The 22,457-nt window shown below is 39.8% G+C and overlaps 1 protein-coding gene across 1 annotated transcript in view; it reads right to left on the bottom strand.

The window, feature by feature from the left end:
• Positions 1–22,457, bottom strand: part of LOC127934030 (protein jagged-1b-like) — a 49,483-nt gene that overhangs the window by 25,107 nt on the left and 1,919 nt on the right. Inside the window, exon 2 of the mRNA XM_052531208.1 lies at positions 20,172–20,489. Coding sequence (XP_052387168.1) covers positions 20,172–20,489 — 318 coding nt within the window. The remainder of the gene's footprint in view (positions 1–20,171; positions 20,490–22,457) is intronic.

The raw sequence follows: 22,457 nt of genomic DNA, 5'->3' as shown, positions 1-22,457 counted from the left end.
TACAGCATTGTGTGTAATGTCTGCTGTGTGTGTGTGTGTATGTGTGTGTGTGGATGTGTGGGATATTCTCAGCTCACAGTCTGTGTTTTGGCTCTGGGACATCCTGGTGGAAGAGATGAAGCAAAAGAACAGAGAGGTTAGGAAGTGACGCTCTCTAAAACAAAACCACACTAACACACACCCATCACATTAGCGCTGGTCGGTCTCCAGATCTTTGTCTCTTCTTTCTCTGTTCCTCTATTCTCTCTCTCTATCAGGCTGCATCAGCACAGAGTAAGCCAGCGGCGGTGGCAGTGCCAAGGTCACATACAGACGTACACACAGGCAAGTGAACCACACACGTGCAGGAAGGGTGGATGAGGATCTTTTGTCACAGGTCAAGTTCAGAAATCCGCTAAATCACTGTTCCCCTGCTCTACCACACCTCTGGCTCCACAACAACCACTGTCATTTCCGTTCTAGCTCATCTATCTGTGATGTAAGTTTTATGTCTTCGTGTTGTGATTAATGAGTCATGGATCACTAATTGTTAAAAACAGGCAAACATTTTTTGAAAAGAACTTCATGTTATTTATTTTTTGAAAATAATGGATGTTATTAACTATATGTTAATACCAGGGGTTTTCAAACTTTTTGATATCTTTTTGACACCCAAATATGATGATCCCATTGTAAAGAACAAATTAAGAAACCTACTAAATTAAGAAAGCACCTTTATTTTTCCATGTTTTAAATTATTTTGTGTTAGAAACATCTTAACTCTTTATTGGTTCCATGAAAAATATGTCTAAAGCATTTATTAATCTCAGTTATTATATTGTAAATTGTATTAGTAATAATAGTAGGACATTACTGTAAAGTGTTACCAAATATTTTGTGCATATTATACTTTTAATTGTACCGTTATACTAAAGTTAATTATTAAAATATTGAAAAATATTTACTTTGTATTAACTAAACAGGGTATGTTTTTTTTCTGTACAATATGTTTAAAATATAGATACTACCAATGGCACATAAAAAAAAGTTTAAACCTTTATTTTGATTAAAATTAAACTATATTTTCAGAAAAACATTCTCAACAAAAATAGATTACATATTAATATATTTACATTTTATTTTTTGATCTAACATAATTAAAGGTAATATATAATATATACAGTGTGTGCGCTCATATATATATATATATAGCCAACATCAAATATAGTCAGGAATAAGCCATGTTTAATACTTTAATGGTGTCTTAAAATGTTTAAGCTTTAAGGCTTTAACTTTGACAGATAGCTATAATTATATCTTTGTATCTCAAGTGTTCTTGAGACCTGTGGGAACAATCGAAACAAGACCAGACTGTCCCATTACAAAACACACACAAATACATCATATCCTGTTTATCGTCTGTGCCCTGTTTCTCACACAATCATGCCTAATCACACACACCCAAAATACATGAAATAAACTAGCAAATTAACGAAAAGACAAACAGACGCCGGAAGGTCCAGCAGTAAACAGCATCAAGCAGATAAGATAAGGCTCAGAGACAAAACTCTCCAGTTTTTAGCACTCAGGATAATAGAGAGAGAGGTTGTGTATGTGTGTGTGTGTGTGTGTGTGTGTGTGTGTGGGTGGGTGGGTGCACAGGTGAGCACTGAATAAATCACTTCAGCCCTCATTGTGTGTTCTCTGATATTTCAAAAATATTAAGGCCCAGCTCTTTTACTACAGTAGCTGTGCAACATAATTAAAATAAATAAATAAATAATAATAATAATAATAATAATAATAAATGCTAAGCTATAGGAAAAGTGAAAGGCATCGAAAACCATTATGAACAAACACACACAGTCTATGATAATAACTAGCTGCCAATCAACAGACATAAATACAGTATTCTGTAAGCAAGCCCTTAATATGCAGAGATCATTATATGCATATGCAATAATTTCATTACTTAACAGGATGTTGAGTTTGTTATTTCCAAAAGCCTTCAGCAACAGAGCTGTTTGACAGTCTAATACGTTTGGATGCCTGTGCATTGAAAGAGCTCTATTCACACTTAAGGGAAAAAGAGCCACAACGGCACTGCATTGAATTCGTAATGAGTAAGCACTATATTTCACCGCATCCGGCTCCTCAGAATAGTAACACTTCATGGAGGGACTTGAAACTTGCTGGACCTTCTCAGTGTAGCAATTCTCTGTTCTCTCAATTTATAAAGCAGCAGCACATTTGCAGTCTCATCCATTTAGTAACATTTAATAAAAAAAGTTCAGCCAAGATTAAAATCAGTGACTAGTGGGAGGTTAAGACAAGGATTAAGACTTGTTTTAGTCTGGAACTGTGTAGAGATCAGTTTCTGGACATAAGCAGTCTGTGTCCTTTTGGAAGTTATGCAAGGCATTATCAGCCGAGAAATAGCTGAATAATCTTTGACACACAAAATAATTTTTTAATACTTTTTCCACATAATGCAATTATATAGAATGGATGACTATGATAACAAAACAAGTTTCAGTTTGTTTGCTCAATACAGACATAAAGAGCTAAAAGTGTTCACCTTCAAAGTTTCTATGATAACCTGTCATAAGTCAGAAATCATATCTGATCACTTACAAAATCACTCCTCAACAAGACACATGATTTGTGATATCATTAATGTCTGTATCACAAACGATGCAGGACGGGTTGCAGGTTTAACCTAGTTTCATGTTCATTGTGAATTAGTGTCTGATCTCCTCATTCTAACAGACTGAACAGTGAATGGTGCTCATTTAAAAGAAAGCAAATCAACATATCCTTAACCCTCTACTATGAGTACTATAAATGTTTATTTGGAAACACACCTTCATACTTAAGTTGAAATCATTGCATTATGGGATATAGTATTAAATGCAGTAAGTTAAATTATAACCCTTCTTAACCCTTCTAAATTATAATATTACTTCTGAAACGTGCTTAGAATTATTGGGATTTGGATATATTCTGCTGCTGCAAAGTAAAGTAGGGAGAACCCCTGTAGCAGATCTAGACAGGTGGTGCTGGGGAGGAGGAGGGCTGAAGAAAATTCTCATGGCATGCAGTACCGAGCTGGACCATGTTGAGAAGGAAATAATTAAGGTTGTGTAGATAGGAAAGAGATCAGTTGGCTGCACTGCCAGTTTGAAAAAACTACTCTAGCCATTTTGAAAATTTGAATTATGTTAAGACTGAATTATGCATTTTATTTTTTGCACTGCACATTTTGGTTAACTATTACTCATCATACTCTGTAAGAACAGTATTTTCATCAAAGCCCTGATGGTGGTTAATGTTAAAAACCCCTTTATGTTCTCCCTCTCTCTTTCTCTCTCTCTCACACACACACACACACACACACTTACCCTCTCTCTCCTCTCTAAACATCTGTACATCCATCCATAAACATCTGTATACCAACTTGCATTCATCTTTAAACTCTTTGCCCTTACACAGTCATACAGTCTCTCACACTGTCTTTCGTCTGTCTTTCTCATTTGATTTTAAATCAGCATAACAGTTAGAAATATAAAATTGAATTGAAAAATGAATATCAATGTAGGAATGACTTTGTATTAGATTCGTATATTTTACACTAATGACAGCATTTCTCGGCTGAATAGACTTGACACGTTTGTGTCAAATCTGATTATCATGATCTTCAGCATGATTTAAGGTGATACAAAGTGCATATTGAGAAGAAGATCTTACTGTCTGTACAAAGGAGTTCACATGATCAATGTGATCAATATTTTTTCCTCAATTTATGATATGAAACTTAATTGACAGGTTTAAATCAAATTTTAATCACCAGATTTTTAAATGTGGTCACAGTGTCTTGGACCAACTGTACATTGAAAAGTTTATGAAATGAAACGAAAAAAAAAAGTTATGAAAAGAGAAGTAATGATTTGCAAAACAGGGGGTACAGGAGGATATCCCGACTGAGACAGCCTGTACAAACAGAGCTCATACCAACAGGAAGAACTCCTAGCCCTCTGAGAGGAATTTCCCTCTCGCGGTCTCTCTATCATTGACTCACTATCATGCTGTTTTGGCATAACTCCTAACCCATGGCTTAATTAATGTTATCTCTTTTGAGCAACTTCTAAAAGCAAATAATGGATGACACTTTTTGACTTCCACAAAAATATGAATCAGCAAAATGGATTTCAACATTAATAATTATTTAATATGCATTTTTCTTCCAGCTTTTAGAATATTAGTGTTTTTAACATATTTTTAAGCAAATAAATGCAGCCTGGGTGAGCAAAAGATACTTGTTTCAAAAACATTAAATCATATTAAACATTATACACTGTATTCATTACTTGTTTCTACTGTGAGATACAAAATCACATCACCTCCCTGTTGTAACAAGGAACGATGAATCATGGATGCAGGCCTACACTTCGACCAATGAGGAAAAACAGTCCCTTAAAACATCAATATAGTAATTATACATGTTCACACACAGACACACACACATTTTCCCATCCCCATAATAACTACACATACTCAATCCTCTCCCACTCTCACACACCTGCAGAGAGCAGGTGTTGCCATGGAAGCTGTAGCATCCACCTATGGTGTTACCAGCAGATCCACAGAGGTTTTCAAAGAGGAAGAGACTAAATTGGAACAGCTACATTAATTATCTCTTTACTTTACCCCCAATGACCTCACAGAGAGAGAGAGAGAGAGAGAGAGAGAGAGAGAGAGAGAGACAAGGGTCCTCTCTGTTGTTCATGTGCTCTAGTCACTACTTCCCCTCATCCTACTATTTATGGCTTTTCTCTTTAAGAAGGATCTATGGTTTCTGAGGAGCCTTTAGGCGGTTTGGCATTTGGCCACAGTGTAGCCCACGGGCATTCTCTTGAATATTCATACACATACAGCAGGACTGACAAACTATACACATAGGAAGCATATAAAACTTTTTTTATATAAAACTTTTTTTTTTTTTAGTTCCTATAGTTCCAAATTGAACATTATAGTTTGTCACATAAATCTTTTTGGTCAATCTCCTGTGACTCTCAACCAGACATTGAAGAGGAACAGAGGTTTATAAAAACTTGTAAACGTACATTAGAATGCAAAACACATGACTGCATCTGACCCCTTCCACTTCTGCCCCCTCATTTCGCCCTTCTTCTTATTTCTCTCTGTCTCATTGTTTTTCTTTAATCCCAGGAGTGAATACCAGCAGTCTGAATCTCCCTCTTCCACTTTCTCTCTCCCTTTTATCCCACCCTCACATAATTTCCCCTCTCCCTCAATGTCAAATTCTTTTTGGGTTAATTGGTTTGACAAAGGTATGTGATTTCTGAGCACTAAAAACAACGGGCCTCCTCGAGTCATTCCCTGACAGGGCCCAGGGCAGAGCGGGCGGTGCCTTTTATCTTTTGCAGGAAATTACCCCGTCTGGCATGTTAACATAAAATGCATGGTTAGCATATGTTGCTCTCCTCAAAAAACCTACTGAACAGTTTATGATAATGACATTTTAAGGCATCATAGGCATTCTTCCAAAATGAAGACCATTTTAGCCAAGTTGCCAGTATTGCTTTTATTCTTAATGCTTCATAAGGTCTCATAATGCCTTGTGATATATGAATAGGGCAGGGGGTCCTGAGATGCACACTTTGAACTAAACTTGCACTACCATCCTGAAATAGACACTTTTAAGACTATTTGAGCATAATAAAGAAACATTTACTGAACAGATATGTCCAGTTTTGTTGCTAATTTTAAATATATTATTCAAATGTTATTTTGGTAAGTACTTTTTGACATTTCTATATTTCATTCTAGTAGATTGGAGTTGGTCTTGCATGCTAGAAATAGCTGGGTGAAGGCATTGCAAATATGGCTGCCGAACTTTGGATGAGTTCAGTGAAAAATCCAAGATGCCGGATAAGCGGACTAAACTTAGACTTTATTTCATTCAAAGCTGAAAATTATCTTTAAAAATAGCTTGGTGTAATATAAAATGGATTACTTTACCCAATATTTTTATTATAGACTATTGAGCTATTAGCTTAGCAGCTTGATAGTATTGGACTCTATTGGAATTCATTCCTGTTTGTCTTGTGAGTCTTATTTACTGTTGTCTGTCCAGTTAAGAGCTCCTAAACATGCCAAAGAGCAAGGCGAAAGTTAAGCATTCCAAGATCGCGCTATAGGTTGTGTGTTCCTCCCTGCCCAAGATATATAACGGGTGGGGATACACACAGCCTGTGCATGGTTTGCCTGGGTTCGAAGCACGCTGAGTCGGCTCTCGAGGGGGCCGACTGCCCGCACTGTGAGCGTATGTCGGTGCGGCTGCTTCGTTCCCGGAGGGCCCTCTTCGAGGAGGGGGCCTTCGACAGCGTTCCCCGCGGTGATGGTCCCGCTTCTGCTGAGGCAGAACGGCGGCTGCACTCGTGGGGTTCGCAAGTGGATCTGGTGGAGGGAATGGAGACGGGCCAGTCCCTATCTCCTTCCACTTCTGCCAGATCCGGCACCCAATCCCTAGAGTCGGAAACACGTTCAGTGGTTCCTTCCACTCAGGGAGAGGGGTCGATGCTCCGCCTCTCTTCCTCCGAGGAGGTTGACTTGGAGTCGATCGACAGGGATTCGCCACCCCACTCGCCGCAGTATGAGGAACTCGTGGAGGTGGTTACTCGCGTGGTGGCCAAGTTAAGCATTGATTGGCCTGCCGAGAAAACAGCTGAACCGCAGAGAAGCAAGTTCGACAAACGCTTCCTGCGCGCGAGTCAGCCACCTCCCAGCCATTTTTTCCCCGACCTGCACGAAGAGATCGCCAGGTCGTGGAAACGCCCATTTTCGGCCCGCCTCTACATTCCCTTGTCAGACTAGTATGGAAACGTAGTGGGAATGGGAGAGCAAGGTTATAGAGCGATGCCCCTTGTGGAACAGACGCTCGCGAGCTATTTGTCCCCTGGTGCGGCGTCGTCTCTAAAGGCCCCAGCATTGCCCTCAAAGCCACTCAGAGCAACATCGGCTTTGGTGGGCAAAGGGTATGTGGCTGCAGGTCAGGCTGGTGCGTGTCTGCACACCATGGCTAGATGAGGGAGAGGAGATCAAGTCCCACGACATTTCAGAGCTAAGAAGGACCGCTGATCTCTCCCTCCGCGCCACCAAGGAGACCGCCTGAGCGATTGGGCGGTCCATGGCAGCTATGGTGGCCGCGGAACTGATTAAAATCAGTTCATATTTCCACATATCCATCCTTCCACAACACAGGAAGTTTCTGAGGTTAGCTTTCGGGGGCGAAGCTTACCAATATCGATTACTTCCCTTTGGCCTTGCACTCTCACCCCGCACGTTCACAAAATGTGTAGATGCGGCTCTGGTCCCCCTGCGCATGCAGGGCATCCGCATTCTCAACTATATCGATGATTGGTTGATCTTAGCTCAGTCAGAGCAGGTTGCAGTTCGGCATCGAGATGTCGTCCTCGCACATATGGGGGAGCTGGGTTTGAGACTGAATGCCAAGAAGAGTGTGCTTTCTCCGGTTCAGAGAACCACCTATCTAGGCATAGTATGGGATTCGACCGCGATGCAGGCACGATTGTCCCCTGCTTGTATCGAGTCGATCCGCATCTCAGTCGAGAGAGTCAAAGAAGGCCAGTCACTCACTGTCAAACAATTTCAGAGATTGTTGGGTCTGATGGCAGCTGCGTCCAACGTGATACGGCGCTGCCTCTGTGCCTTAGACATGTGGAAGAAACCTTGGTTCTTGAAACAGGGCCCAGTGTTGGGAGCTCCTTGTCACCGTGTAACACTAGCGATGGATGCATCCCTCACCGGCTGGGGTGCAGTCATGAGTGGACCCTGCCCGTGGTCTGTGGAGCGTTTGCCATCTAACATGGCATATCAATTGTCTAGAAATGCTAGCAGTTTATCGTTCACTGAAGCACTTCCTCCCAGACCTAAGGGGTGACCATGTGTTGATGCGCACTAACAACACATCGGTGGTCTCTTATATCAACCACCAGGGAGGTCTGCGTTCGCGCCCTTTGTACAAGCTGGCGCACCAGATCCTGGTGTGGTCCCAGAGCAAACTCCTCTCATTAATAGCAGTATATATTCCTGGGAAACAAAATATGGGAGCAGACATACTGTCTAGGCAGGGGCCGAGGCCCGGGCAATGGAGACTTCACCCACAAGTAGTGAAGCAGATATGGAGAGTATTTGGCAGGGCTCAAGTAGACCTATTTGCATCTCAAAAGACGTCACAATGCCCCCTTTGGTTCTCTCTAGTTCATCCAACTCCTCTGGGACTGGACGCTATTGTACAAACCTGGCCGAGGCTTCGTCTGTACGCATTTCCCCCTATCGCTCTGCTCCCGGGAGTTCTGGCGAGAGTGCGCCGGGATGGGGTCCGTCTGTTGTTAGTAGCCCCGTTCTGGCCGGGCCGAGTATGGTTCTCAAATCTAGTCTCGCTCCTCGACGGCTCTCCGTGGGAGATACCGATCAGGACAGACCTACTCTCGCAGGCGCAGGGTACGATAATTCACCCTCGCCCGGAGTTGTGGAAGCTGTGGGTGTGGCCCCTGAGGGGGCACAACTGTTAGCAGCCGGTCTCTCAACCGAGGTTGTTGAGACCCTTCTCCAATCCAGAGCTCCCTCAATGAGGAAACTGTATGCCCTGAGGTGGAAACTCTTCACCTCATGGTGCAGAGACCGCCAGTTAGACCCAGCACACTGCCCGGTTGGTACAGTTCCGGAGTTTCTACAGGCTAGGCTCTCTGCAGGGTTGACCCACTCCACGTTGAAGGTCTACATGGCGGCTATTGCTGCCTACCACGCCCTTCTTGATGGCCAGTCTCTGGGAAGACACCCCCTAGTTACACGTTTCCTCCGTGGTGCGCTGAGGCTGAGACCTCCAGTATGGTCCCGTATTCCCCCGTGGGACTTGGTTGTGGTATTAGAGGCAATGTGCAGACCCCCGTTTGAACCCATTCAAGATATCTCAGACAGACATCTCACACTCAGAACCTCCTTTCTGTTGGCTATCACCTCTCTTCGGAGAGTAGGAGACCTTCAGGCCCTCTCTGTGGCCCCTACTTATCTTGAGTTTGCACCAGGCCTGACTAAAGCATTCATATATCCTTGAGCGGGATATGTTCCTAAGGTTCCCTCTGTTACACCACAACCTGTAGTGCTGCAGGCCTAATGTCTTCCTCCCTTTTGGGAGCCCGACCAGGCGAAGCTAAATTGTATGTGTCCAGTTCGAGCGCTGGACGCATACGTCCACAGAGCTGCCCTGTGGAGAAAGACCGACCAATTGCTTGTATGCTACGGTCCCCCCAAGAGGGGTTCTCCTGCTTCTAAGCAGACTATTAGTCGTTGGATAGTCGAGGCTATCAACGCTTCCTATTAGTCCTCTGGTTGTTCCCGCTGTCGGGAGCCAAGGCTCACTCTACTCGGGGTATGGCGGATCCAAGGCCTTCTTAGCAGGTGTATCCATGCTGGACATCTGCAATGCTGCGGGGTGGTCCACGCCCTCCACGTTTGTTAAATTCTATGGCCTAGACATGCCAGTCACTCCAGGCGCTTCCGTCCTCCTGTCCTAAGCTGTGCTCTTCGGATACACACTAGGCAGGGGTTTGATAGTCTAGCGGTGTTCCCCAAAGCGCATTGACGCAGCTCGAGTTCCTGAAGAGGAACATCTCTAGGTTACGTATGTAACCCTAGTTCCCCTGCCGGCGCTTGCTGGTACTCGAAGCTGACGCCAGCTGCGTGGCACGTGCTTTTATAGCTTCCTGGTCGCTTACGTCACTCCGCCGGTAACGTCACGCTCTTCCATTGGTCTGATTTCACACGATATTCAGAGTCGCGCACGCTGGGCGCGTTCCCCAAAGCGCATTGACGCAGCGTCTCGTTCCCTCGAGGAACTAGGGTTACATACGTAACCTAGAGACGTTCAGGAGCTAAGGGAGAAACATAAAACACTTGAATTGAAAAAAGGAACTGAGTTCAAATTAATAACAGAGGGAGGGGTTGAAAAGGATAAATGGACACCAGTGATGAACTGACAGGAAGAAATGACAAATCTTGTTTAAATGAGAGTCGCCAATTAAAGCAACCTGCCATTCAGAGTAAACTGAGTAATTCCACTGACTCAAACCTCTGTCTGACACCCAGCTCTTTAATATGTAACAGTCTCAGCGTCAGACAGAAGACGGTCTGATAAAGGACAAGGAATTGTGGGTCTGGCGTAGATAAGACAAGAGAGCACCAGCTAACAAGGCAACACCGAGGAGTGAGTAGATGAAAAGAGAGAGAGAACAAACGTGGGAGGAAAGCTATGGATGAGTGACTTTTGGAAAAGGACAACATTATGTGGCCACCAAATAGAGTGAAAGGGTGAATAAAAGATACAGCAGAATAACAAGAACAATACAGTAGAGCATCAGTTCTCAATTCTTGCACATTTTTCATGTCTCTCTGTTAACACACCTGATTCAGATAATCAGATCGTTAGAAGTGAGCTCCATGCATGAACTGTGTTCCCATTGACGTAGTCCCTTCACAGTGTTCATTGCTCCAAAATCCATTGACGTTTACCTCATTCATTCCCGGATCTTGGCTGTGCATCATCTTCACACAAGTGTGACAACATATACCTCTGTAAATAAATTAGTGGTGGGCATAGATAATTTATAGATTAATTCTAGATTAATCTCACTGTGATCCTGAAATTAATCTAGATTAAAATGGTTCATTTGAATTCTGACGATGGCATTCAGAATATGTATGCTACCCAAATAAAATATTGACAAAAAGTAAGTCTTTGAAAAGGGGTTTATCAAGGTAGGTGGTGCATTAGACCAGGGGCTCATCTCCTGTTTCCAAAATGCATCACAAATTGCTTGAGAAAGCGGTAAACTAATTCCACATTGCACAAGGTGCAAACAACCTTACGGTTTCACACATACTCCGTCTGCAGTGCGTATGCGTTGCATATTTTTTTACGCACCCATGTTAACGGATTCCAGTTGCGTTCCAGTAGTGGTGCATCTGCAGCAGTGCAGCGATCGTTTACGTACCGAGTAGTGGACTGCAAACGCGTCATGTGTGAAATCACATCGAGTCCGTGCTGCACCACATACGTAACGCACATGGACTGCATACACACTGCAGGCGGAGTATGTGTAAAACAGGCGTGAGTCTTGTCGAGGTTTCCATTGGGAAGCTTCTTTTTAAAAAAAAATCCCTGAAACAAACCCGGTGGCTTCAGCGGCATCCATGTTAGCACGTCACATTTGAAGTGGTAATTTCACAGTAGGCATACACACAGGTGCGAAGACTTGTTCTTGCCCCCTACAGTGCAATTCGGCTAAGTATACATCTGCGCTAAAATATCAAGGTGAAAGTCATCATAGCTCGCCTAGTATAGACCCAGCTCTCAACCCAACTTTGAGAATAAATTAACGGCGATATTTTTTTATTGCCCGATAAGAGTCTCCCGTTAACGCAGCACGTTAACGCCGATAACGGCCCACCACTAAAATAAATACAATTTAAATTCACGTCTCACACACTTCAATGCAATTTGAATGGAACACATTTGTTTGCTTCAAACTGGAATCCCGGCAGAATATCCTATGATGTCCACTTCGCTGGCCACTTATGTTCGAATAGAACAAACATCTGAAGTGATAAGAGAGACATAAAAAATGTGAAGAGCAGGGGGTCACAAGGACTGGAATTGAGAATCACATGGATTCTAGGAGCACAAGCATAGCTTAAATATATTTAGACTTTTTGTAAGTATAAGTCGAGAATACTTAAATGTAATTTTAAGTATATTTCTGAGGAGTACATAAAGCCATTTCTGAGAAGTACATAAAAAGTGAACTAGTAGTTACATGAGTGAGTATGGGGACAAAATAAAATGTGGCGATTTTCAAAGTGGATAAATAATGATAACTATAATTTATGGCAGAAGAGCACTTCGCTGCACTCCAACCTCGGCGAAGTAATATCATCTCTCCTGAAAACTCCTCATGTTGGTTGTATTGACAGAAGTTAGAGTGGGGGGTTTCAGGAGTGATGATATTACTGCGCCGAGGTCGAAGTGCTGCAAAGTGCTGCAAAGTGCTCTTCCACCATACATTATAGTTAGCATAGTGGCGCCGCATGCTACAGTGATTGAGTCCACGAGATGGGAGGGGTACATATCAACTCGTCTATGTTGAGGGAAGAACATTGTGGAATATGGTAATTATCAAAATATGTATAATTTCTTAATGGTATATTTTTTTATCAATAAAGCAACATTTTGATGTCAATCCTTTTACAAGCGCTTAATAAAATTGTTTTTATAATCTACATCTTTGCTAATAGTTTACATCTAGAAGGCAGAGAAATGTTGATGTAGTTATGACAGTGTCGACCATTGCAGTTCAGGAGAGCATTTAATAGAGGTCATCACTCACAAAACTTTGCACATATACAGTTAAATTCTGTCCCATTTTGACTGAAGGTAAGAAGAGAAAAAGAACATCACCTCTTACTTTATGCAAACTCCCACTTAAATCCAATTTGCACACAAATGAGAGCACAATGTCGCAGTGTCCCCCAACACTACTGTCCCCAGGCTAAGATCTTGTCTTCAGCACATATGCGAATTAATGTTAATAGAATGGCGTGTCAATGAGTCAAAGTGTGTTTATACATGACTGCTGTCTTTACACGTGTTTTCAGATGCTGTGAGTCTGCATACAGATGTAGGCTAAAATAAAAAAGCCAGCACATCACAGAGAGACAAAATGGTCTTGAAACAATTTCACGGTATACATCTGCATGACTGCACAGGTATGTGGTTATAGGAGTCAACACAGAGAAAGAAAGAAAGTGTGAACTCTCTCTGTGTGTCCCTGTAGTAAATGAGTTTCTCTGGTTCCCAGGCAGCAGGAATGTCTAGGTAACTGAGTTCTGAAACTCTCCAAAATACAACATGACATAATAGAAGGAGATCAGTTTACAGTTCGCCCTGGAAACTCTCTCATACTCTCTGTCTTCCACAAACACACATACTGTAAATAATCACAAAACAGAGCACATACATCATATTACAAATTATACAGATAAATAAGCACTGTTTAGATGGAAATTTACAAGAACCAGTCGATATTTTTTCCCATGTGTAGTTGAGTCGGCTCATGGGTGTGTTTTTCCTGCCAACGACAGCATGTCTGTAAACCGTGACCACCTCAAAAAAAAAAATGCTGGCATAATTTTAGCTGTGAACATTAGCCTAAGTAAACACAACACAGCTATATTAATAACTGTTTTGACTATGAGACCACATCAACACAGCCTCTACAATGCTCTCACAGCTCACAAAGCCATTTTTTTCTAATGAACTGTGACTAAAACATTTACACAAAAACCTTTGGGTCGATTTTCTTTCATTCGGATTCAGTCTTATAAATTTTCTCATTGGAATTGACATTGAGTCACTGATAAATTGCTTTTTACAATTTAATTGATGGATGGAACTCATAAGCCCAGGCGGAAATCATGTCTGGACATGCCCACTCCATTTAACCAGCCATATCCCCTTCAGGTACATCCGACTGCCCATGTTAAAACTCAGGATTACAGGTTTAGTAGTAGAGGAATTGAGAGAAGAATTTAAATTGTTGGTGTAGCTTTGCAGCTGAAGATCTAGACTGAAAACTGAAAGATTAAAGATTAAAACCCTGCTGGGAATGCATGAGCTAGCACCATTGTTTGTGTGAAACTGACTGTAAAAAAAAAAAAAAAAAAAAAAAAAATTATATATATATATATATATATATATATATATATATATATATATATATATATATATATTGCATAAAGAAGCTTAATTGAAGCATAATTAGCATTAGCATAATGAGCAATATATTATATTATATATTATATATACATATATACATATTTACACATCCATATATATTATTTTGATCTAAATTTATACAGATAGGTTGACAAATTATTGTTTCTAAACAGGATAAAAATCCATCAACTATCATCACTCGCGATAGTGGGAATTGTCATGAAAAGTGGCTTCACTGTCTTTATGCCTAATATAATTTATTATTCTTTCTTTTGATTTTAGGGTGAAATTATGACCCAGACATGTTTCTGTGAGATTCATTCATTCATTCAGCCCTCCACTTAACCTTAACCCTACACTTTCTCCGTAATAAGAAAATAAAAGTTTGGATAAAGTGTCAGCTGATAGTCAAATTACTAAAATTAGTATCCTAGCTGATAAAGGCTGTGGACATCTGATCAAATCTGCTATGAGGGTTGACCTCAGGTGTGTGTGATTAATTAGGTGGAGGGTTACTAGAGAATAAAGTGTGCGACCTCAGGCTGATTTAGGACAAATGTTGCAATAATAATACAGTTAAATCAAGTAATGATTAAGATTAACTACAACCCAGCCCATAAAAGGTGCTACATGAAACTGCTAATCATGAACACAGACACTGTGATAAATTAGCACAGTATGCTGGGCTGTATTATTACAGAGTTTTCCTAGACTGAAACTATTTGAAAATATATATTTTTTTTTTTTTTCATCTCGGAGTCCAATTACCTTTGTTTGGGCTTCCCAGGGATGCTGTACTTGGAGATAAATGGTTATAATTTATGTTTAACTCGGTTCCCGAAAATTATAATCCACATGTAAAACTATGTGCAGCACATTTTGCAGGACAGCTTCCACAATCTCAATCAGTTTAATGCCGGATTTGCACAAAGATTACTCTTGAAAGATGGAGCAGTTCCATCTTTGTCTGGAGAAGGCGTTGTTTATGGACTACAACCGGTAAGTGTATTTTATTATTTAAGTTGGTGCGTTTAACAGTTTCTGTAAAAAAAAATTAATGCGATTTTCATGCGCATCTCGTCAGTAAAAACGCTCCTTTGATTATAAGTACATCTCCAACACATGCTCCTGCCCACTTCCTTCTCAAAACTAGTCCAATCGCGTTTCCAGGAAGGCAGCGTGCGCTCAGCTGCTGTCGAATCGCAACACAGGAACCGCTGGCCCAATCAGAACTCGTTACGTATTTCTGAAGGAGGGACTTTTTAGAACCAGGAAGTCATCAGCCCGTTTTTATGACAGTGAAAACAGCGGTATACAGATAGGTGAATTGTGTGAAAAATACTGTTTTTTTTACATGCGAAACATGAACACATGTTATATTGCACACTGTAAACACATTTAAAGCTTCAAAAAAGCGTGAAAAACGGGACCTTTAATTTTACTTATATATATATATATATATATATATATATATATATATATATATATATATATATATATAAATATACATATATATGTGTGTGTGTGTGTGTGTGTGTGTGTGTGTGTGTGTAGACCACTGTAATAAATTACTATTTATTACTTATTATACAATTTTGTTCATACTGCCCATCTTGCATGCTATTCGATTGGCTTTTTTGTATTGAGATGATGATTATTCAAATCTCTGAGCTGTAGTCACCTACAGAACTCCACTTCACCTCCCATCATCCCAGATCATTTGACCCCCACCCCAGTGTTTGTGGCATTAGATTTAGGTAATAACCTCACCACTAAAGACATCAACACAAAACGATGATTCCCAAACCCCACAATCTAGAGTTCACACACATCCACTTCCTCTCCACATCCATTCATCCTGAACACAGACGCCCTCATCTCTTCTTTTCTTGTCACAACGAAAGAAAGGGAGAATGATGATCTCATTTACTGTGCTACCACATGAAGGCCAACAGCTTCAATCACGACACCATTAATCAGGAAACTCTAAACAATGGAGGAGCCACAACGCGTTACAGTATGACAACACGGTTAAATGTTGAAAAGCATTGTGTGGGTCATCACTCAAGAACCGACACTTACATCGTGAACTGAGAAGCTGGAAGGATCCGAATGCGAGCGGAGGAGAAGAGAAAAGAAGAAAGCCAAAGAGAGAACGGCTCACCTTTCATCATAATACCTGCGCTCACCTGTTTGTCTGCTCACCTGAGGCTGTGGAATCCTGATACCCCCCTCTCCCCTCCACCTGAACCTCCACACAAAGATGGACAGATAATATGGTTCTTTCACTCCCTTGATGCCCACAGAAATCCATTCACTCTCTCTCCCTCACCCTTCAGCCCTGCCCTGAAACTGATCCAGACAGACGTTTTCCTCCAGAATTTTCTCACACTCATAGTTTAAACAACCCAACATACTCGTACACACTCACACACTTTAACACATGCTTATCTACATTGCATCCACTCAAAAATATAAATAAATACATGGGGCTCCATGATAATCACAGTAAGATATGTTTTATTGTGAATATCAGAGTTGCTCAGTTCACAGTAAATGCAGCAGAATTCTGCCGAATTAAAGTCTTGTGGATTTTAAGTGTTTAAAGCTCAAGGGTATGTATGACTGAAAGTAAAGAATTAAGACATAAATATTAGCATTGCAACTTGTAGTGTAATATTCATTTTTTATTTTTACAATACTACACTATTGTTTAATTTATCTACCTAATCCGGCCTGAAATACTATCACAACTTAAAAAAACAATGTACTGAATATTTGGGTGTGCTGTATATTTGCATGCTATTGGCCGTACATGCGTATTTGTACTGAAGAAACAGACGTCACTGCCATTGGCTGCCAGTTTACTTTTTTTGGCCTTTCATTTGCATGAATTTGTGCAATTATAAATGTTCTGATGTGTGCATTATCTTGGTAACACACTGTATACCTGTGGTGTAGGTGGCTTTGGATATTAGTATCTGCCAAATAGATAAATGTAAAAGTAAAGCAAATATATGTAAAAAAAAAAAAAATTGGTAGAAGAGAGCATTCATGTCTGTAATGCAGCACCATTGTAGAAAGTAATTACAGCAAGAGTATACGGTAATATTTTATATGAGAGATATGTGGGTCATTAGACTCATCTTTCTGTTATCGGGGGTTTCTGTGACTCATCGAAGAGTTTAATATACCAACCACTCCCTTTAGGTTCTGATGATAAGATTGGTGTGATGACTTTGCATAGTAACAAGACATTCTTTACATCAACCACAAGACAAACAATAGAGTTGGTTTCCTTCTTGGGGCCCAGGGCAACCCTATTTTATGTTCCTGTTTTCTTTGAGTTTGTATGAAGTTGAAAAATGCACACCAGTATTAAATCACAGTGGTCAAATTAAAGATTTGCTTTTAAGTCAACGATTATTGGTCTATTTGTAGTGATAGTGTCTGCTCTATTACTGCAGGCAATGAAACTAGTGATGTCAATTTGTCGGGAAAATAAGAGAGAATAAATATGTTCTACAAAAGAAAGAGCCAGAAAATGACGAAACACAGAGGGAGAGTAAGAAAGACACATTTTCTAGTCAAGACAATGACCACAGATGAAATGAATGAAAATAGAAAATATGAAAAAAACAAGCTGTATATTATTATATGTAGGTTTGATTTAACCTATCAAAAAAACAATTATGTGATTCGTAACGAAACTATTTTCATTGGTCCTGCTGATATTCAGCACAACAGCAAGACTGCAAGTGTGATGTTGCTTTTGTGACACTACAATAAACAATACACGTTCTGAATAACTGATTCGGACAAAATATGACCAAATATTTTGTTTAATTTTTGCTCCATCAATGAAATGGTTTGGCTAAAATTTTGGTATGGACCGGTATGTGGCAAACACAGACAAGCAGAGAGACAATGAAATGTCCCAGTGACATTATACAAAATAGCAGCACTCTCTGAATGCAGCTTATCAAATCAGAGGACCAGAACAATATTCATTATGTTACAAAGGATATTCTTTATCTTCAGCCACTACAACACCAATAGATAAAAATGAAAAGTTGTGCTCCAATCTTTCACCCTCATCTTTTCCCCTCTTTCTCTCTCTCACACACACACACTATCTATCCATTGTAATCAATAAGTGTGTAATCAGTTTAAAGACCCAGGCTTGGAGAAAGCAAAAAACACTGACCGCAGCACTCACAGCGAGGTTCAGTAAAGATCACTGGCAGAACACATCCACCGTCTGGCCAACAGTAAGCCAGCATTACTACCACCATATGCTCAGAATAGTGCCACTAAGATCAGATCAAGGTTAAGTGAAAATTTCCCTATCAGCAAGTTCATAAAACAGCATGGCAGCTAATATAGGTTAAAGGAAACCACTTTTAATGGTGTAATCCAAAATGCAGACATCCCACCTCTCCCGGAAGCTCCGGGACTCCCCCGCATTTTAACAGTGGCTCCCTGACAAATTAGATACAATATCCCGGAAATCGTGGAGGCAAGGGAGATGACAAGCAAAAGGAAAGAGCTCTACTTAAGAGAGAGAGAGAGAGACATGTAATGATGATATATAATCATAAACATAGCCAGATTTGAGATCACGATATGAGTGTCTGCATGTATAATTCAGATTAGATAGTTGGCAACAATATTTAGCATCATTGGTATGAAAACAGTCGCTTTGAGGAGCTGGCAGAGTGAACAAATCTTGAGGGCGTGGGCACAGCCTCTAACGTATTGCAAGATCCAGCAATTATAGGCATTTTTGTACTTGTCTTTTCCATTAAATTTGACACTTTATAAAGTTAATAGAGTGGGAAGTTCCAATTTAGGGTCAGCAATATCCTTATCTTATTTGCTAAATATTTGATTTTTTTTTTAGCAATATCTGGTAACACTGCCCAGTAGGAACTTAAACTGACAGTTATTTATTCATTAATTTGTAAATTGTAATTTGCTTTTGCAGCTGAAATATGCTTGCGAGAGATGCGAGAAGTACATCTTAGCGTAAATGGAACCTCATGAGTGGCTGACCTTGAACGCTTTCTCGAACCAAATTTTTTACCATACATTTGCTTTACTTTTATATGTATCTATTTGGCAGCTAAACCTCAGTTTTTTTAGCTTACATTTACCATACTTGATGTGCTCTTTGTATGTATGTTGGTCAATGTTAATATGTACATAAATGCTTAAAGAAAATCTGTTGGGTCTTCTCAGAGAACTTAAACTGCTCGATTCATGTTTACTTCTTTTACGGTGTAAATTTAAATTAAAATTTAAAATGTATGCATTTAGCAGACGCTTTTATCCAAAGCGACTTACAGTGCATTCAGGCTATCAATTTTTACATATCTTGTGTTCCCGGGGGAATCGAACCCCCAAACTTGCGCTTGCTTGCTTGCTAGCGCAGTGCTCTACCAGTTGAGTTTGATTTTTTGAGTTTTAAAGATGAACAAAAGTCTTCTGGATTTGAAACAACATGAGAATGAGTAAATTATTTTTTTCATTTTAATTTTGACTGAACTATCCAGTAAGATATTTGTAAGTTGATTTCAAAAAGTGTAAATACTTTGACTCTATAGTGCTATCAAACCATTGCCATGAGCAACATTGGCTTACCTTTAAATTTGGTTGTTTTCCCCCATTTCCCATTGGCTCAACCAGTGTGTGGGGCGGTATATTTTTCATGTATTTAATGAATTCTTCAACCAATGGCAGAAATGAGAACATATTCAGGAAACTTGTGTAGTCTATTTTTGTAAATTCCACAGATTGCCTTCAAACACTGACATTATAAGGGCAGCACAAGTGATGTCTAGGCAACTGAGACAGTGTAATGGTGACATGACAGCTGCCCCTAAGAAAATTCCTCCCTGATATGTTCAGACATGCGCAATTGTCTCTATAGCAGATGAGAAAAATGTGCACATTATCCCATTGTCTTCAGAGCAATCTTTGGCAAAAGTTTCGACAACATATTATAAGTATTATAATATTATAATTGGGGTCACTTCATCTACAGCGATATCATTGACTTGATTGCAAATAAATGCACAGACACTATTTAACTGAACAGAGATGAAATCACTGAGTTCAATGATGAACTGCCTTTAACTATCATTTTGCATTAATTACACACTGTTTTCCTAATGAATGTTGTTCAGTTGCTTTGACGCAATGTATTTTGTTTAAAGCGCTATATATATAAAGGTAAAAAAAAAAGTATAAAGTATAAAGAAATTATGTTTTCCAGGCCACGTTCACTAAGTTGATAAATAAAAGTTTTACTCACTGGCCATGCATATTTAAATGGAATAACAATTTGTCCATTTCTGCTGTCACTTCTCTCGTTTCCATGGTGATGTAAGGTGTGGGAGTTGCCACCCAGGACAGGTGTGCTGCCAGTGCCATATGTACAGGTGCCGGTTGGTGCAACCCGAGCCTGGTACTCCTTTAGACAGACCTTGAAGTAGGTGTCACACTGATCCGCTGATGAGCAGCGCTGCCCCCAACTGGCCTGGGGGTCACAACACTGCCCACTCTGTAGAAAGCCCAGAGGGTTTAGCCATTGTCGAACTTGCACTTCAAATGTGCCCACCGCACACACAACCTATGAGAGTTCAAAACAGAAAGGTTAAAATATGGAAAACAAACAGGAAAACTTAAGTGACAGAGTGCATGAAGTCATTAAGATGAGAAGCAGCGCTTTCAGCCTCCAAAGGTGTTTAGAATTTAAATTAAATTCTCTCCCACACAAATAAACACACACACTGATTCTCCTGTCAATTCGACATTCCAAGCCGGGTCAGACAGTAAGACTCAGCGGTGCCTGTCCTCTCCCCGTGACCCCACGTTTATACAGGACCGCTGAATGGCTGTACTGTCCTCCTATTGTTCCATCATGGCATGTTGTCCCATTCCTGCTCCTTAAACACGGACACATCAAACACTCGGCAGATAGACCACCGGCCATCACTCTCCATCTCTCTTTCTTCCTCTCCCTCTGTCCTCTGCCAGGGTCATTCCCAACATACCTGTATTTCAGCGGTCTCTCTTGTGGAGCTGCATCACAGGGCTCATACTGAGACATTAAAACCACACATAGACTCAAGATGAACTCCTGCCATCCAACATCAGAGACAAAGACATGATGAAATTTCTTTTTGCAAAACATAGGCTATTTACTGTCAATTTTTTAGGGGGAAGATACATTTTAAAGACATGGACTGACTAACTGTTAAAGTACTATTATCTAACTATACAAAAGGTAGGTGTTTAACCATACCTGATGTAGGTGTTTAACCAGGAATCATCCTTAATTTCTCCTTTTAATATGGAAGGCTGTAGTGTTCAAATGACTATCCTCCAGCTGTTAATGAACAACTGCTACAGTCCACAATCTGAGTGCAAGTCCGTGTCCTATAAAGCACTGAAAACACAGCTGGTCTATCTGACACACTACTGCCCTGCTTCTTTAGCCCATGAGTTCTGCACACATGCAATATTACTCCAGGGACAACAGATTATTTTCAGCTGGCCCAGTAGTTCCGTACATTACCTCCAATATAATCAATAATAATAGCAGTAATAAAAATATACTGATATTTGCAATTTAGCAACATTTTTGCAAGCATCATCAAAAAAAGAAAAAGGTTATCTTTTCGTAAAAAAAAAACAAAAAAAAAAAAAACAAAAAAAAACCTTTAATTATTCAGCAAGGACACATCGCATTTTTCACAAGTGAAAGTAAAGACGTTTAAAATATTACAAAAGATTCCTACGTCCTATTTTGAAGAGCATGTAACAGTTATGGCTGCTGGAAATTCAGCTTCGCCGTCACATTAATAAATGTTTAAATATATTACATTTGTATAATATATTAATGTATTTCTATTTAACAATATTACTGTTTTACTGTATTTATGTTTAAATAAACGGAGCCCACTATAGTAAGCATAAGCTATTTCTTTCAAAAGCATTTAAAAAACTGTACCAACTGAAAGAATAGCGTATTTCAGATTCATATTCATATACTAAGTGATTATCAGAGTATCAACAAACCTCAACTTTGTTAGCCAACTGTAAGTAACCTTGCTACGTATACAACAGATTACATCAGCTACAGTAATATGCAATATGGTAATTACAATAATACATACATAATACATAAAATAATACATAATTACAAAAACATATATATATATATATATATATATATATATATATATATATATATATATATATATATATATATATAATTTATTACTTTGCATTTAAAAACAACAATATATATATTAAAAACAAAAAATATATATGTTCATATATTCATGATTGATGAACATAAGATTCATAAGAAAGCACTTGCCTGAATAGGTCAAGTGACATCTTGTCGCCATATCGTTGAGTCTTGTTATTTATAGCCAAACTAACAATACAAAGCTGTGGATAATTTCCCTCCTCGTCTCTTTTGACAATAACATACAATAATTACAAATGATTCTCCCTGTAGAACCTTCTGCAACATACAGGCTTTCGGTTTTCCAAGAACCATCAAAGCATTCAAAAACCAAAGTTCACG

Source organism: Carassius gibelio, chromosome A18 (assembly GCF_023724105.1).
Source record: "Carassius gibelio isolate Cgi1373 ecotype wild population from Czech Republic chromosome A18, carGib1.2-hapl.c, whole genome shotgun sequence".
NCBI classification, from domain to species: Eukaryota; Metazoa; Chordata; class Actinopteri; order Cypriniformes; family Cyprinidae; genus Carassius; species Carassius gibelio.
The sequence above is the reverse complement of the archived record's forward strand: the minus strand, read 5'-3'. Positions and strand labels throughout refer to the sequence as shown.